Genomic DNA, 13523 nt, shown 5'->3' on the forward strand with positions numbered 1-13523 from the left:
AAACTCAGTGACTCTAGCTGATTTCACCCCCACCTCTCAGGGTAAAATACCTTCTCTCCCCATGATTTCAGCAAAAGGAATTGAACATCGTGCAGTCACCACATCTAACCTTACAATGGTCCCTAGACACTGGCCCTGAAATATTTGAGAGTTTGGCTAAGTACATGGATGGGAGGGCTATGGTCCAGGTAGGGGTTGATGGAACTAGGAGGAACAGATGGGCCAAATGGCCTGCTTCTTTGCTGCAGTAGTCTATGACTCTATGGGTTGGTTGTCAGTCGGATCCAACAATGACAGGAGACCTGTGTGGGAGAGTTTTTGAAGTGGAAAAGCTGTTTCCACCTCAAAGGGACACCACTGGGGTTTTCCTTGGTTGCAGTGGGGTGCTTCACTCTTCATGGAGCGTTGCAGCCCGCCTTCCCGGCATTGGATCTCACCCACCAGAGCTGTGTCCCTCCGTACCCGATGAGTCTGATCTCCCTCCACTACAATCAGAATCCCACCCCCCCCCCAGACTACCAAGGATTTCCCCTCCCTCAGATGGCGTCGACGGCAATCACTCACCACTGCGGGAGGGGTGGGTTGTCATGAGACAGTGTTTCCTGTCGGAGGGGCAGTACTGAGGGAGGGTCTCACTGTGGGTGGGTTGGTACTAAAGAGGTGTCACATGTGGGAGGGGCAGTACTGAGGGACTTTCACAGTGTGCGAGGTGGTATAGAGGGAGCGCCACAGAGAGAGACAATGTTGAGGGAGCGTCACACTGAGCGGGGGCAATGTCGAGGGAGCACCACACTGAGCGGGGCAGTTGAGGGAGCACCACACTGAGCGGGGGCAATGTCGAGGGAGCACCACACTGAGCGGGGGGCAATGTTGAGGGAACACCACACTGAGCTGGGGGTAATGTTGAGGGAGCGCCACAATGAGCGGGGCAATGTTGAGGGAGCACCACACTGAGCGGGGCAATGTTGAGGGAGCACCACGCTATCGTAACGGTGGAACTGAGGGAGCGCCACACCGCGGAAGGAACGCGAGAGTTTCCGTTTGAAAAAGTGAAATTGCCCTTTGACAAGAACCTCGGGGTTAATGGAAGGAAGCTGGTTTACCAACGATGTCCTCCAGTCATCGTCGGCCATGCGGCAGTTTGTGGGATCCTGCTGTGCACGGGCCTACGGTTCGGTGATTGCCCATCTGCACCCCGGGAGCCCGAGGCTGCGGGAGCTGCAATGAGCCCGGCCACCAGTAGATGGAGGTGTTGGCCAGTCCCCGGGCATCGTACCCCTTCAGAGACTGGCACTGCGGGGCACTCACTCCACCGCAACGGGCAACCTTCAGCATCCGGGGGTGACCAACACCCAAACCGGACACCACAATCAGGGCTGGGGACCATACGGGGAACGACACCACGTCTACATTTTCTCCATTTACCCAGATAAATGCAGCCCTGACAACACTTAAGCAGATGAATCCCATCCAGGACACTCCCCGCTCCATCAGACCTGCAGCATCCCAACTTCTGCTTTAAATATACACCTGGCCTCCACAGGTGTCTGCAGCAACGAATTCCACGCTCAGGCTCAGGAAACTGCTCCTCATCTCAGTTCCAATTGGACATCCCTCGGATCCTGGGCCACATCCACACATGCGAAGGCTCTCGGACTGAAACGTCAACTATTTACTCCGATGCTGCCTGGCCTGCTGAGCTCCTCCAACATTCCGTGTGTGGTCCGTTCGATGGGTATCAATGAGATTGTCCGCTCATTCTTCTAAACTCCAGCAATACAGCTATTAAACATTAACCCTTTCATTCCTGGGACCATTCTCCTCTGGCCCTTCTCCAATGCAGAATAGCCCCTTAGATAGGGTTCCCAAAGCGGCTTATGATATTCCAAGCGTGGTCTGACCGATGCCTCAGCATTACATCCTTGCTTTCAGATTCTAGACTTCTCGAACCGTCTGCGGTTATTCACCCAGCTTATTCCAACAGCCTCTCCCAGGGCACCCAGCAGGTGCCCGCCAGTACTTGGAAATATCTCACCGTTACTGCCTCGTGACGCTGGTAACTCCCCAGAACACCGGTTCAGGAAGGAGGCTTACCCCCACCGAGTGCAGACCCTTCAATGAAAGTGTGCAGGCAACGAAAAGATGATTTACGTCTTTGAGACCAGTACCACGGTGAAGACCTGCGATTAAACCCTAGTATTCCCGGTACTCTCAGCTCGCTGTCTACACCTTAACTCCCCCAAATCCCACTGTCCTTGCTGGAGTTTATAAGAATGAGGGGGCATCTCATTGAAACATTGAAAGGCCGAGACAGGGTGGATGTTAAGAGGATGTTCCCTATGGTGGGTGAGTCTAGGACCACAGCTTCAGTAAAGAGATAGAAGAGACGAGGAAATATTTCTTCAGCCAGAGGGCAGTGAACGTGCGAAGTTCATTGTCACAGGCACCTGCGGAGGCTGTCAATGGGTATATTTAAAGAGAGATAGATTCTTGATGTCAAAGGTTACGGGAAGAAGGGGTTGAAAGACTCGATGGGCTGAATGGCCCGATTCTGCCCCTGTGACTTTAATTCCATCATGTAGCACCGATAGAACTCGGGCAGCATGCAGAGTCCACCTCCCCTCTGTTCCATCATCTTGCACCTGGATTCGGACCCAGCTGACGCGCTGCCCTGTGGCCTGGGGTCGCCGAGAGCTGACTCCCGTCTCGTGGGGGAGCGATCCGTAGCCTTCCCTACCCATCTCCATAGAGGGAGGGAGAGAGACACTCAGCCCCTCTGTTCTATCCCATTTACCTCATCCCCACCACGTTGTAGCGTACAATCACCACCCCCAATGTCCACCCTCCAAATCTCCCCCTACCTGTGGGAGGGAGGGTGTGGAAATCTCCGGCCCAGAGGCAAGTATAGAGAGTTCCCTCCCCATCCCACAGCCAGTTCTGGGATTGGACTAGCACTCCCTGCCCCAACGCAAGAAGCAAGCAGGAGACGGTACCATCTTCTGAGTTACTTTATTGGAGTCAGCCCAGTGTCAGTATAGATGTGGAGGAGGGGGTGAGGGGGTCCACAGCCGGGGTCACAGCCCCATCCCAGGAGTCTTCCTGCCCTTCCGATTAGAGAGAGGAAGGGGTGGGGGTTAGACAGGGGGCGTGAGGGAGGTTAGACAGAAGGGCATCTGGGAAGGAGGGGAATGATGGTGGAGTTGGGGCGAGTGAGGGAGGTTGGAGAGAAGTGGGAGGGGAAGGAAGTGAAGGAGGAGAAGAGAGTGCAACGGGGAGAGGAGTTGGGGCAAGAGAGGGAAGTTAGAGGGTTAGAGAGAAGGAGAAGAGGAATGGAAGGCTGGAGAGGGAGCAGTGAAGAAGGAGAGAGGTAGTGAGGAGGAGAGGGGGAGTTGGGGCAAGTGAGGGACATTAGAGTGAAGGGGAGGAGAGGGGATATTAGAGAGAATGGGAGGAGAGGGAGTAAGGAGGGAGTGAGGAGGGAGAGGGGAGAGAGAGGAGGAGAAATGGGTTGGGGTGTGAGGTGGAGAGAGGGGGAGGGGGAAGGAGGGAGAGGGGAGGGTGGTGGGAGTGAGGAGGGAGAGTGGAGAGGGGAGGGAGAGGAGAGAATGACGAAGAGGAGGGGACGAGAAGGGGAGGAAAGACTGATGAGGGGGTAGGTGTGTCACAGATCAGGGTTGTTGTCAGTGACGGTGATTTGCGGCTGTGGTACAGAGGAAGAGGACGGGAAAGTGAAGGTGTGCTGGGAGATCTCAGCATTTGAAACGGAGCAGACCTCTTTGACCCACGGAGTGTGTCCCGGCCATCCCACCCATTCATAACAACTCCACACCTGAATTAAATCCACATCCCAACTTCCCTGCTCCTTCCAGTATCTGTCCAGGCACCTCTTAAACATTGTCCCTGTTCCTGCGTTCACTGCCTCTTCTGGCAGCTCGTCCGTGTGAAAACCTATCCCATTAAAACTCCTCCCTCTCACCTTAAGCTTGGCCTCTAGATAGACTGTGGGAGACAGGCATTATCTGTCCTGTCTACGCCCCTCATGAGTCTATAAACTTTTATCAGGTCAGCCTCCCCTCCTCCACTCCAGGGAAAACAGCCCCAGTCTGTTCAGTCTCTCCTCAGAACTCCACTCCTCCATGTCTCTGTGAATCTTTACTATCACATCCTTCCAGGAGCTGGGTGACCAGAACTGTATACCAACGCCTCGTAGAACTGTAACTTAACGTCCCAGCTCCTGTGTTGGGGTTCCGGGAGCTGAGGTACTGTCTCAGTGTTGGGGTTCTGAGCCTCCCAATATTGGGGTTCAGGGTCTCTCAGCGCTGAGGTTGAGGTGCTGTGGAACTTGCCTGAGGGTCTCAGTCTTGGAGTTCAGGACATCTTGATTGATGGGTTTGCATTACCGGGATTATCTCTCGGTGGGGTTCAGGGGTTTGCAGTGTCACTATTGGGCATCAGGATCTCATGGCCCTGGAATTCGCGCGGATCTCAGTCTCACTCTTGGATCTGTGTATTTTGGTCCGGGGTGTAGTTAGCAGTCAGTGTGGGATGATACCTCCCCGGTCCTACACCTGGTGAGATCCAGGGTGCTTCTCCCTTGCTCGCGATTCTCGATCACTCTGGCTCAGGCTTCCACTGTTGGCTCCTGGGGTCCTGGGATTGTCCTATTTCTCGGTCTTGGGGGTTGAGCTGTTCCTCCTTCCTGCTGGCTAGAACCACTCTCTGTTGGAGCTCTGCCTATGTCAGTACTGGGGTTCAGAGACTTAGTCTTGGGCATCTATCAGATATGCCCAGATCACCCTTCTGGGCTGACTCAATTGATCTCATTGTCTGGGCGATTCGCAGGGCTTTGGGACAGTAAGACATTTCTTCTTTTATCCCTGTGCTCTTACCAGTGTTGGGGTTCATGGTCTCGCTGGGGGTTTTTAGCTGGCAGGGTCTCTCAGTGTTGGGGTTCATGGTCTTGCTGGGGGGTTTAGCTGGCAGGGTCTCAGTGTTGGGGTTCATGGTCTTACTTGGCCTTGTTTGCTGGGGTCTCTCTGATTTGGGGTTCAAGTGGGTGTTCAGTGTCTGGGGATGGAGCTGAGATCTAGTTTTGGGGTTCAGACTCTCGAGGTTTGGGCTGACAGCTGCATGTCAGGTTATCCTTTCTGTCAGTGCACCTCTCAGCCTAGGGTTCAATGTCTCTGTCCTGTTCATGGTGTCGGGTTTTGGGGTCTCCCACTCTCTCTGGAAGCCCTGTGGGGATTTGGCGCCACTCCCCTGGGTGCTGGTGGAGCACGTGGGGACCCTTGCCTCCACGATGGGGTTTCAGCCAAACTCTGAAATGAGTGTTCAGGGGTGGAGAATGGGGTCACAGTCTGTTAGGGACGAGAATGCCCTATCTCTGGGTAACAGGGTTCACATTCCAGGCTAATGTTCAGGATCTCTCAATGAGGAGATTCAGGACCTTGTGGAGTTGGGGTTCAAGGTTTCAGTTTTTAGGTTTAAGACTTGGTTGGGGGTTCAGGGTCTCTGTTGATGTTTTGGGTCATGGCTTTGGGGTTCAGAGTCTCTGTATTGGGGTTTAGTGCCTTGGTTTAGGGTCTTAGATTCTCTGTTCAGGTTTGTGGTTGGTTTAGAATTTAGCATCTCAGTGTTGGGGTACAGGGTCTCTCTGCTGGGTCTCGGGTTCTTAATTTGGGATTCTGTATCTGCATCGGGGTTTGGCATTCAAGCTCTCTCTGTTGGGTTTAGGAGGTTTAGCGTCAGTTTGGGCTTTTGGATTCAGTTTGGAGCGCAGGGTCTCTGTGTTGGGGTTTAGAGTCATGGCTTGGGGGTCTTGGTTTTGCTTTCAGGTTCTGTGTTGGGGTCTGGGGTTAACCTAGATTTCAGGGTTGAGTTGGGGTTCAGAGTCTCTGTGTTAGGATTTGGGGATCTTCGTTTGGGTCTCAGCTTCCTTGTGTTGGGTCTTGGGGCCTTGATTTGGGTTTCAGACTCTCTGTGCTGAGGTTGAGGGTTTTAGCTTGGCGTGGAGTGTCTCTGTGTAGGAGTTTGTGGTTTATGATATGGGGGATTACGTTCCTTTCACCCCTGATGCAGCTCAGTCTCCCTCTGCATTTTGAGGGTTTATCTCACGGCTCAGGAACCATTCTGTATTTCTGAGACGATCTCCCAGTGACCAGAGATGAGGGAGCTTCAATATCGGGGTGGGTGGGGGTTTTCTGTATGTGTGTCGGTGTCCGAGCCTCACCGTCGGGAGGGAGGGGGTCTCTGTATGTGTGTATGTGTCCTAGTCTCAACGTCTGGAGGGAGGGGGTCTCTGTATGTGTGTCGGTAACATCGGGAGGGAGGGGGGCTCTGTATGTGTGTCGGTGTCCGAGCCTCAATGTCGGGAGGGAGGGGGTCTCTGTATGTGTGTCGGTGTCCCAGCCTCAATGTCGGGAGGGAGGGGGTCTCTGTATGTGTGTCGGTGTCCGAGCCTCAATGTTGGGAGGGAGGGGGTCTCTGTATGTGTGTCGGAAATGTCGGGAGGGAGGGGGTCTCTGTATGTGTGTCGGTGTCCTAGTCTCAAATTCGGGAGGGAGGGGGTCTCTGTATGTGTGTCGGTGTCCGAGCCTCAACGTCGGGAGGGAGGGGGTCTCTGTATGTGTGTCGGTGTCCGAGCCTCAACGTCGGGAGGGAGGGGGTCTCTGTATGTGTGTCGGTGTCCTAGTCTCAAATTCGGGAGGGAGGGGGTCTCTGTATGTGTGTCGGTGTCCGAGCCTCAACGTCGGGAGGGAGGGGGTCTCTGTATGTGTGTCGGTGTCCGAGCCTCAATGTCGGGAGGGAGGGGGTCTCTGTATGTATGTCGGTGTCCGAGCCTCAATGTCGGGAGGGAGGGGGGGGGTCTCTGTATGTGTGTCGGTGTCCCAGCCTCAATGTCGGGAGGGGGGGGTCTCTGTATGTGTGTCGGTGTCCCAGCCTCAATGTCGGGAGGGAGGGGGTCTCTGTATGTGTGTCGGTGTCCGAGCCTCAACGTCGGGAGGGAGGGGGTCTCTGTATGTGTGTCGGTGTCCTAGCCTCAATGTCGGGAGGGAGGGGGGGTCTCTGTATGTGTGTCGGTGTCCGAGCCTCAATGTCGGGAGGGAGGGGGGGGTCTCTGTATGTGTGTCGGTGACCTAGCCTCAATGTCGGGAGGGAGGGGGTCTCTGTATGTGTGTCGGTGTCCTAGCCTCAATGTCGGGAGGGAGCGGGTCTCTGTATGTGTGTCGGTGTCCGAGCCTCAATGTTGGGAGGGAGGGGGGGTCTCTGTATGTGTGTCGGTGTCCTAGCCTCAATGTCGGGAGGGAGGGGGTCTCTGTATGTGTGTTGGTGTCCCAGCCTCAATGTCGGGAGGGAGGGGGTCTCTGTATGTGTGTCGGTGTCCGAGCCTCAATGTTGGGAGGGAGGGGGGGGGTCTCTGTATGTGTGTCGGTGTCCGAGCCTCAATGTTGGGAGGGAGGGGGGTGGTCTCTGTATGTGTGTCGGTGTCCGAGCCTCAACGTCGGGAGGGAGGGGGTCTCTGTATGTGTGTCGGTGTCCCAGCCTCAATGTCGGGAGGGAGGGAGTCTCTGTATGTGTGTCGGTGTCCCAGCCTCAATGTCGGGAGGGAGGGGGGGGGGTCTCTGTATGTGTGTCGGTGTCCTAGCCTGAACGTCGGGAGGGAGGGGGGGGGGGGTCTCTGTATGTGTGTCGGTGTCCTAGCCTCAATGTCGGGAGGGAGGGGGTCTCTGTATGTGTGTCGGTGTCCTAGCCTCAATGTCGGGAGGGAGGGGGTCTCTGTATGTGTGTCGGTGTCCGAGCCTCAATGTCGGGAGGGAGGGGGTCTCTGTATGTGTGTCGGTGTCCGAGCCTCAATGTCTGGAGGGAGGGGGTCTCTGTATGTGTGTCGGTGTCCGAGCCTCAATGTTGGGAGGGAGGGGGGGGTCTCTGTATGTGTCGGTGTCCTAGCCTCAATGTTGGGAGGGAGGGGGGGGGTCTCTGTATGTGTGTCGGTGTCCTAGCCTCAATGTCGGGAGGGAGGGGGTCTCTGTATGTGTGTCGGTGTCCTAGCCTCAATGCCGGGAGGGAGGGGGTCTCTGTATGTGTGTCGGTGTCCTAGCCTCAATGTCGGGAGGGAGGGGGTCTCTGTATGTGTGTCGGTGTCCGAGCCTCAATGTCGGGAGGGAGGGGGTCTCTGTATGTGTGTCGGTGTCCTAGCCTCAATGCCGGGAGGGAGGGGGTCTCTGTATGTGTGACGGTGTCCTAGCCTCAATGTCGGGAGGGAGGGGGGGTCTCTGTATGTGTGTCGGTGTCCCAGCCTCAATGCCGGGAGGGAGGGGGTCTCTGTATGTGTGTCGGTGTCCGAGCCTCAATGTCGGGAGGGAGGGGGGGGTCTCTGTATGTGTGTCGGTGTCCCAGCCTCAATGTCGGGTGGGAGGGGGTCTCTGTATGTGTGTCGGTGTCCCAGCCTCAATGTCGGGTGGGAGGGGGTCTCTGTATGTGTGTCGGTGATCTGTGGGTGGCCTGCTTTAGAGGTCTCTCTCTCTCTCTCTCTGTCAGTGAGCTACGAGTCCTGCTGATGTTTTAGGGAAGGATGGGTGTCTGTGTGGGCGGTTCCATCACTCCACCATCAGCCTCGCCAACATCGAATCCTGGGGCATTTCACCCCCTACCCCCAACCTCGGCAGGGGAAGCATCCTCACCATTGATCAAAGGCCAAGGTCACGGGGGAGCAGCATACTAGAGTCACCCCCCCTCCAGGCAGGCCTGACCTCAGTGGAGTTCCGTGGGCATGCGGGCACATCCTCAGACTGCTGGTTGTCGAAACAAACGACGCAGTACATGTGACAGTGAAGCGAGTCTGTCTCTGTATCTGGAGGGGGGGGGAGATCACAGAGGGGAGTGTGGAGGTTGAGTCCAGGTCCAGTGTTCCCCAACCCCTCAGCCTCTCCCCCCCCCCCCCGTTATCACGCATCGCTCTGTCCACTGGGTAGGTGTGTGATCAAAGGGAGGGGGTCAGATGCGTGACCTTGCACAAATGCACCACTGCGTGTAAGTGTGCGCGCACACTGGTGCGTGTACACACGTGTTCACGGGGTGGATGAAGCTGGGCAGCCGGCTGTGGGGTGGAGGGGAGGGGAGGATGTGATGGGCGAGGCTGCACGGTTACTCAGGATCCACGCTCTAACTGTAGGGCTGCAGTGACGAGAAACTCAGTCGGAACTCTTCGCCTTCCAGAAGTTTCCTGAACAAGAGAGAGAAACAGGAATAAGGTGAACGACAGAGAGTCTGGTCTCCTGAACTCCCCGGGAGGGAAAGCTTCCCCCTCTCAGTCTCTCATATCGGCTGTGTCCCCCTTCCTCCCCTTCGCTCTGAATGAGGCTATTCCACCATATCTGATTTACCATCCCTCTCAATCCCCAACCTTTGACATCATGACTAAGCAAGAACCTATCAATCCCTCCGCCTTCACTCACCATTCCCCTTCTCTCCATTCCTCTTCCTTTCATGCCTCTCCCTCACTACATCTCACTCCCCTCTGTCCTCTCCCCATCCTATACCCTCCACTTCCTCCTGCAACCTTCTCCTCCTCCTCACTCCTCTCTGTCCCTCCCCTCCACTCCCTCTCCTCCCCCTCCCATCTCCGCCATTCCTCTTTCCCCTCCCTCTGTCCCTCCTCTTATCCATTCACCCTCACCCCTGCCTCCCCTCCATCCCTCGGACATCACCTGTAGGCGGCGATCTCGATGTCGAGAGCCATCTTGACGTTGAGAAGGTCCTGGTATTCCCTCAGGTACCGCGCCATCTCCTGCTTCGCCTCGTGGATCTCCTTCTCCAGCTCATTGATGCGGTCCTGAGCCCAACACAACAGCCCTCACTCAGCGCTGCCGCAGGGAGACCACGCCACCACCCCCCACACCTCTGCCCCCGCCCACTCATCCAATCTCTGTCACGCAACTGAAAGCCGCAGTTTACACAGCATAACGGGTATCCAGAACTCCCCGACTCATCACCGGCGCCGGCCTACCCGCCATCAAGGACACAAATACAGAGAGGTGCCGGGAAAGAAAAACACTAAGGATGTTACCCACCCAGCTCATGGACTGTCTGCCCCCGTCCCATCAGGGAGGAGACACGTAGCATCCACGCCAGGTCCACCAGGCTCAAAAACAGTTACTTCCCCCCAAGCAGTGAGTCTCCACCCCTCCACCCCCCACCACAAATACTTTCTCATTTCCTGTCAGAGTCAAGTCCTGGACAGACACACCTGTGCCTAGCGCCACTTTATATAAACATACAATCAATCATACGCATATCGGCGATTTTGCGTATCTATATTAATTGTGTTCATTTATTATCGTGTTCTCTATCTTAATGTATGTTTTTTTGTGCTGTATCGGATCCGGAGTACAATTATTTCATTCTCCTTTACACTTACGTACTGGAAATTACATTAAACAATTTTGAAATTGTGTATATATGCATAGCGACCTCTCCGAGGTAAGCAGACAGCGGGAACCGGTTCCAACCGATATAGATATAGGTAGATATAAAAACGGCTGAAAGTGATTCTGTATTCGTTCTGAATAATTTGAGTACAATTCCCCACCCCCGCCCCCTCTCGGCCTCAGTGCCTTTGAAAATCCTGCTGCAATGCGGTAGTGTTGGGGTGTGAGGGGGTATTTATCAACAAATGCCTGATGACGCCTCATTTCTATCCTCCGCTTTGTAACCTCCCCCCCCCCATACACCTCCCTCCTTCTAGCATTACCTTCTCATTGCTACCGTGGATTGTACACCCTCCCTCTCCTACCTCCTGCCCGCTCACGGGGCCACCGGGAGCAATGCGGAGCCTCCCAATCCCGGGAGCGCGCCCCGCAGTGCTGGCGCCGTTCCACCGGTGAAGAGGGCGACGGGGGGGGGGGGGTAGGATGTCCCTCCGGCCTCGAGTTTGGGGAAACTGACTCGGTCCGTTCTCCGTCTCATACGGAGGCGCCACGGCACAGAGTGAGGGGAAAAAGCTCTGCGGAAAATTGTAAACTCGCCTCCCCGGCATCCGACATTAAGGACCCCCGTCACCCAGGGCATCCCCCTCTTCTCATTGCTACCGTCAGGGACACACACTCAGTGATTCAGGAAAAGCTTCTTCCCCTCTGGCCAGACTTCTGGACGGACAACGAACACTACCTCACTAATCTGCTCCCTCTTTACACTACATATTTATTCGTGAGATGTATTTTAACTTATTGTATTTTTATGTTCCGCACTGTACTGCTGCCACGAAACATCAGATTTCACGACATATGCCAGTAAGAGTAAACCTGATTGGTAACTGCCGACTTCAGCACCCTCCCGCTGACCTTCAAGTACCCCCACCTCCAGAGGGAAGCTCCTGCCGCCCCTTTGCGCACTGCGTCTGCATCACCTCAGTGCGCTGCGGAGAAACATCCCAGACCCGTGCGTCTGTCCACCCTCCCCTTCAATCACCTTCCTCTGCGCACCAACCCTCTCGGCTCCGTCCGTCACTTAACCTTGACGTGGAACTGATTCCCCTTCTCCTAAACCCGCGCTGCTGCAGGGCAGACAACCCCTGCTTCTCCCTGCCTTTCAGAAGCCCCTCATGCATGCCACTACCTTCTCCCGGCATCCACATCCGCGCTGACGTCTGGAGCCATCGCTCCCACCTTCCTTCCGTCCCCCACCTGGTGTCAGCAACCGGCCTCCCTCACATGGCCCTTGCCCCGACTACGCTGCCACCTGGTGATTGCCTACAGGGTCTGGGTGCGCCTGGCCCTTGCCCACCTGCCTGGACTGGATCTGATCTAGGCCAGCACATCTGGACTGCCCCTTGCCCTCCCACCAGATTCTTGCCTACGTAGTATTGGCATCTGCCCTTCTACCTGGGATCAGCTCCCCTCACGTGGTCCTTGCCCATCTGCCCCTCATCTGACACTGCCTCCTGCGCCCTCACTTGGTCCTGTCAGTCCGGCCCTCGCTGATAGCCCCCAGCCTGCACATGCAGCCACTTGCCACTGTTACCATTCACCGCTCCAGCCTCACCTGGTACTTCCCAACCTCCTTGGCCTGCCGCTCCTCCAGGCTTTCGAGTTGTTTCTGCAGGGAGTCGATGACACTGCGGAGCCCGTCGATCTCGGAGCGGCGGGACTGCAGCAGCCGGTGGTATTCGGCCGTCTCCTCGCGGATGGAGCGCACCGCCTGGCTGTTGCGGCTCGCCAGCTCGGAAACGGTGGCGAACTTGGTGCGGTACCAGTCCTCGGCCGCCTGCATGTTCTTCTGTGCCAGTTTCTCGTATTGGCAGCGGATCTCCCGCAAGGCCACCGACAGGTCGGGCTTGGCTACCTCCACCTCCACGGTCAGGTGCGCCGCCTGGATCTGCGCCGCCAGTTCGGCACTTTCCTCGCCGTGTACCTTCTTCAGAAAGGCGATCTCCTCCACCAGCGAGCTGATGGAGCCCTCCAAGTCGCTGTTGGCCAGGAGCACCTTGTCGGCGCTCTCCCGCGCCTTCTGCAGCTCGCCCTCGGCCTCCATGCGGAGCCTCACCTCTTCCTCGTACCTGAAATCAGAGAGTCCAAGAACACTAGCACAGAAGCAGGTTCTTCGGCCCATCTAGTCAATTCTGCCGTCCCATTTGCCCGCACCCGGACCTTAGCTCTCCACTCCTCTCCCATCCATGTACCTATCCAAACTTCTCTTAAACGTTGCAATCCACCGCTGGCACCCCGTTTCACACTCTCTGCGTGTAGTTCCCCCTCGCGTTCCCTTAAATATTTCCCCTCTAAACCCATGACCTCCATTTCTAGTCTCACGCCTGCTTGCCTCTACCCTCTCTGTACCCCACATAATTTTGTACGTATCCATCGATTCTTCCCTCATTCTCCTACGTTCCAGGGAATAAAGTCCTTAGCCTATTCAACCATCCCGTATATCTCAGGTCAAGTCCCGACAACAGCGCTGTACGTTTTCCCTGAATGCTTTACCTTTCTTTGGCCTGTCCGTAGACATCACGGAGACGCTCCCTCTCCGCCTCCATCCTGGCCTTCTCGGCGCTCTCGGCATCCACCAGAGCCCTCAGTCCCCGGATCTCCTCCTCGTAGATCTGGTGCAGGCGGGACGGGTCGCTCTGTTTCTGGCGGAGCGCCTCCAGCTCCACCAGGAGCACCTTGTTCTGTTGCTCCAGGAAGTGCACCTTCTCGATGTAGGTGGCGAAGCGGTCGTTGAGGTCCATCAGCTGCTCCCGCTCCTGGGCGCGCAGAGTCAGCAGCTCGGCGTTCAGGCTACTCACCTGGGCCAGGTCCACCCGCTCGGAGAGGTCGGGCAGCGAGGACATCGAGCTGGTACGCACTGAGCGCTTGGGGGTGGTCGAGCGGTGCACGGTGTACAGGCTGGAGGAGATGCTGGACTTGGTGGTGCGGCCATAGCGGTGGTCATCCCAAGGTTTCCGCAAGGGGCTGAAAGGGTCGTAGGCGCTCATCGTGTCTTCTGGGTTTCTCCTAGTTCTCTCTCGCTCCTTCTGGGTTCCTCCC

The 13523-nt window shown here is 56.2% G+C and overlaps 2 protein-coding genes across 4 annotated transcripts in view; one reads left to right on the top strand and one right to left on the bottom strand.

Moving 5' to 3' along the window:
• LOC132391994 (matrix metalloproteinase-21-like) overlaps nucleotides 1-7 on the top strand; it is a 47878-nt gene extending 47871 nt beyond the window's left edge. For all 3 annotated transcript variants that reach the window (XM_059965866.1, XM_059965864.1, XM_059965865.1), the window contains one exon: nucleotides 1-7. This exon is cut by the window's left edge and continues 3346 nt beyond it. The gene's annotated coding sequence lies outside the window, so the exon portion shown is untranslated.
• An 8362-nt stretch (nucleotides 8-8369) lies between these two features.
• On the bottom strand, nucleotides 8370-13523 carry neff2 (neuronal intermediate filament family member 2). The gene is made up of 4 exons (XM_059965869.1): nucleotides 12978-13523; nucleotides 12040-12553; nucleotides 9708-9832; nucleotides 8370-9223 (listed from the first exon to the last, which is right to left on the bottom strand). Exons 1-4 carry the CDS (start codon nucleotides 13469-13471, stop codon nucleotides 9163-9165), a joined length of 1194 nt encoding a protein of 397 aa, XP_059821852.1. The 5' UTR covers nucleotides 13472-13523; the 3' UTR covers nucleotides 8370-9162.

The sequence above is a fragment of the Hypanus sabinus genome, chromosome 3 (assembly GCF_030144855.1).
Source record: "Hypanus sabinus isolate sHypSab1 chromosome 3, sHypSab1.hap1, whole genome shotgun sequence".
Taxonomy (NCBI): Eukaryota; Metazoa; Chordata; class Chondrichthyes; order Myliobatiformes; family Dasyatidae; genus Hypanus; species Hypanus sabinus.